The sequence below is a fragment of the Egretta garzetta genome, unplaced genomic scaffold, assembly GCF_000687185.1.
Source record: "Egretta garzetta isolate BGI_Z169 unplaced genomic scaffold, ASM68718v1 scaffold154, whole genome shotgun sequence".
In the NCBI taxonomy this organism is placed as follows: domain Eukaryota; kingdom Metazoa; phylum Chordata; class Aves; order Pelecaniformes; family Ardeidae; genus Egretta; species Egretta garzetta.
In genome coordinates this window covers 2,003,206-2,007,456 of record NW_009259600.1, presented here as the reverse complement: position 1 = coordinate 2,007,456, position 4,251 = coordinate 2,003,206, and the positions used below count along the sequence as shown (strand labels likewise).

The 4,251-nt window shown below is 39.1% G+C and overlaps 1 protein-coding gene across 1 annotated transcript in view; it reads right to left on the bottom strand.

The window, feature by feature from the left end:
- The window catches only part of CIBAR1 (CBY1 interacting BAR domain containing 1), a 24,953-nt gene extending 24,240 nt beyond the window's left edge, over positions 1-713 (bottom strand). Inside the window, exon 1 of the mRNA XM_035893904.1 lies at positions 707-713. Within this exon, the coding sequence (XP_035749797.1) occupies positions 707-713 (7 nt within the window). The remainder of the gene's footprint in view (positions 1-706) is intronic.
- Positions 714-4,251: the final 3,538 nt, after the last annotated feature.

Below are 4,251 nucleotides of genomic sequence, written 5' to 3'. Positions count from 1 at the left end.
ACCAGGAAAGGTCTTTAATAAAAGAAAAAAAAAAAAAAAAAACCAAACCACTTCAAAAACCCTCCCCAAACCCCCTCTCAGTAAAGGTAATGTACTGGGAATGGGACTCAGGGACTGTGTGGGCACTGTCCTGCCCGAGCACTGAAGAAAGAGGCTGCTGGCCAAGTCCCATCAGGTGTTGTGTGCAAGACAAATGCAGAAAAGGCCCTTAAAGGAGGGAAGGTAGGAACCGTGCTGTGTCCAAGGCAAACCCGTTTGAAAATACAGCAATGCACGAGAGTTAAGCACTTAGACAAGTGTTAGCATGCATGAGAAAATCTCACAGCCTTGCCTGAGCATGTGAATAGAAACTGATTTAGTTAAGATTTGGGTTTTGACTTCTCATCGGTTTTTTTCTGTTAAAAGTAGATTATTCAGATCATTTAAGCTGAACCTTTATGTCACCTAAAGCAAACCACTCTTCAAAGAATGAGGATCTATTTAGATCTATTTAGTGGTTTGCGCCAACTAAGCTAAAAAGAAATGGTGCCATTTTTCCTTAATTACAGCTCTATCACCCGTATCTCTACCATGCCACACTGCTTGTTATCAGGGTGCAATATGATCTGTCTCTGGATGGATTTTTTTGAGGGAATTTTTTTTCCCCTCAAAAATCCCCCAAATTCCTCTTCAGTTACCTAGTTCATACTGTTTGCATATTGTTTACCTTGCATGCTTTCGGAAACATACCATTCCATTTTAGTCTTGGTTCTTCTACCTAGCTCCAGTTAAGCCTAAGCACTTTATCCTATATGCAAACAATTGATGTACCAGAGCAAGGCTTATCCTGTTTAATGTTGTGGGGTTTTTTTTTTCACTGTTTTTGTGCTCACATAGCATCCTGCTCTTAAGTGCTTAATCACAAATCATTGCCTTTGACATGTTCTTTGGACAATCTCCTGGTCTCCTGCAGTGGTCTTGTCTCTTCATGAGGCCCTGTGCTCCAGCAGGACCTCTAGCTCACAAATTGTAAACCATCTCAGTAACGTTAAGAGCTCTGAAAGTTGAAAACATATATTCTGCTACTTAGAGCATGTTTAGACTTGGTCACCCAGGAAAGCTCAAGCAAAGCAAGTACCGTAATACCCAGAAATTCTTAATAAACAGCAGAATGGTGGTGTATGAGGTGCTATATAAACATTGTAAGAAGTACAAAGTTATTTACTTTAAAGTATGGGCCAATGAGAAACAGAGACTGACACTTTATGAGAGGGTAAAAGACTTTGAAAATAAGGAAAAGTTACTTGTGATTAAATCAAAGAAGTAGTTGTCACTGGAACAAGACACAAAACAGGAATGACAGCTTGTCCTCAGCTATTGCAAATTAAATCTACTTCAGTCCTGAAGCATAGGACTTGGCATAGACATAAAAAAACTTAATTTGTATATGCTGATTTCGCACATCACTTGACTTAATAGTTCTTAATATGATGCTGCAGATAGTCCTGGAATGTATGGCCCACCAGCTCCAGCTGCACATAGAAAGTTGAAAATAATGTTGTGAGGGCCTGTTGAAATTTTGAGTCATCAGAGAGTGCACAAGAGCACAAGCTGCATAAATCATGGAGTGGAAAAATATTTTTGTACTATGATTTAGAAATAATTATGGAGAATGATGTTGAAAGCAATGCCAAATTTCCTGCTCATTACCTCTAAGTAAGTTTCCAGAATAACATACTAAAGATGATGACATCTTATAAATGACAAATACTGAAGATAAGAAAGCTCTGAAATATCCAATTGACAGTGTTTTCCAATATTCCTCCTGACTTAAATGGACTTGAGTAAATTCTCTGTACTGTTGTATTGAGCAACAGTATAAAGCTCCAGCAGTTTTCAGCGGCGGTGAAGAATTGCGTATCATTGCTGGGTAGAAAAAACAGAGTATGCATGAGCCTGTGGAAACATCAAGAACACAAATTGGGGTAGAATTTCTTCTGTAATATTTAGGGAACACTTTAACCATTGGTAAGATAGAGCCATTTTTCTGGGTTGGAATTTCACATTTTGCCAATGAGTTTTTTCCTAAATATATGCGTAAAATGCCAACAGAATATTCAGTCACTTTCATTTAAGTTAACTGTTGTTAATTTATCTGGTATAGTAACTACAAACTGATCCATACAAGTGCAGAGGTTCATCCGTGCACTACCGTTTAGGTGATTAAGTCTCTGTATGCAGTTGATGAGCTGCCTATATGTTTGTGTGACTACTTCTTTTCTCCTAGTGTGTTTTGTAACATTAGAGTATTTCTTACAATCTTGAAACTTTTTTTATAATTTCCATTTTCACATCCACCTATGCTATCAGAACCTATTATATGTGTAGAAAGGCAATCGCTGTAGGCTTTGGATGTCAAACAACATTAATTTTAGCATACAAGTTTAGCTCATACTGGACTGGGGATTTGTTCTTTGAGATTTAATAATTTCAAGTGTTTTCTTCTGCTGCAACAGTTCCCCACTTCCTGCCATTTCACTTCTTTGGGTCTGCAGTTACCTTACTTATTGTGGGAACTAGACCACCACTTATTCCTAGCTCTGTGTTTTCTCAAGAACAAGAGGCAGCTTGTGGGAACCGTCCTTCCCTGATGCACAAATCTCCAATATCAAGTTCTGGATATCTTAATTAGAAATCAGTTAGTTTGTTAGAGAAAAAATTGACAACATAATTAGAAAAACAGTAAAACATCATTTCCTCAGGCTAATACCCGTTGGCCGGTATAACCTTCTGTCATCCGTTTTGTCAGTATTGGTTAGAGCATAGAAGCCTCTTGATTTATGCATTTGCCTGTTGTGTTCTTCGTTCTTTAAAAGAGCGTTGGCCACTGTCAGAGGTAGGATGCTGGGCTAGGCGGATCTTTGATCTTGTTCAGTACAGGCACTCATGCTTTTATGGTGTTACGTTTTTTATAAACTAAGAGAAGTTCTTCTGTTTGCTTCCTTGCTTACCTTTGGGTACGTATTTCTGCTCCTGTGCTTTTCATTATGCATACTGAGTTCAAAGGTGAAATGCAAAATATGTCTGGAACGTGCTGCTATACCAGTTTTTTTGATGTCTCTTGTTTTCAGTGATCTGTCAGAAAGTAAGGTTTTGTCTCAGTCTTACCGCCACTTTTTTATGCCATGTACAGTTTCAGACTTGTTTTTCCCAGATTCTCATTTATGTAGTAGGACCCTATCTCCTTGAGTCGTTCCCCCAGTCTAGCTAATCCGTATTGTTTCTGGTTTATCCTTAAGAACTACTGCTCAGATGTCGACAGATGAAGATGTTCTCTGTTGACGCTGTTTTACGATGTTTGATACTCTACTTAAGGTAATCACATTTGTTGTGAATGCGGACCGTGCTCTCAGTTACGTATGGTGAGTACTGATTCATATGCCAGGGAAGGCGTTGGAAAACATCTGTTTCTTGGATCCGCAGTCTAGATGATTCTGAATGTTCTTATTCATTAGTGTCAACAAATGATGCTCCATGGTAGTGCTGTAGAAATCCTAGATTAGGCTGTCAAAGTGCTTTACTGAAGCCTGCTCAAGGTTCCTGAGCCATGTAGGCACATTGTGAACGCTGTGGAAGACGAAGAGCCTGTGCCAATCTACTTGTGTTGCTGGAAAGACAGGGCTGAGGTGACTCTTGGAAGGAGACTATTATTGCACCTTTTCATGGGAAACTTTAGTAAGAAGCAAAAGATTTATTTGAAATTAGGGTGAGGATGGTGAGGAACAGAAGCTTTGGAGAGTGAGCCTGCTACTCATTCTGCAGCACTGTCCCTCGTTCCTTCAGCGGCAGTAGCACTGGAGCAGCCCGCTCGGCTTTCTGGGGCTCTGATTGATGAAGGTAGGCAGTGAAGCCAGGCTGTTTTGCCATTCCCCTCAGGCTAGTGCCAGAAGCAATCTAATCTGCCTTTTGCTTTCAGATAACTGTGATAATACACACATTAAGTAAATAGACACTTGTATTATTAACACAGTACATAATTTTAATTAGTAAATAATTATTTTCCAGGCGTATTTTATTATTGAAATGAGTATGAGTCAACAAGAACAAGCAAGTCAGAGTTATTTTTTTTCAATTTCATATTTATTAAAATACAAAACTGGTGGCAAGTCACTTTGCTGGCTGAGAAGCAGATTGGAGAGTAAGGAGTTCTTTGTTTCCCCATTCAGCAGTGGGGAATTTCTCCTCCATCCTTTACAACTGAAGTGAGTGAGA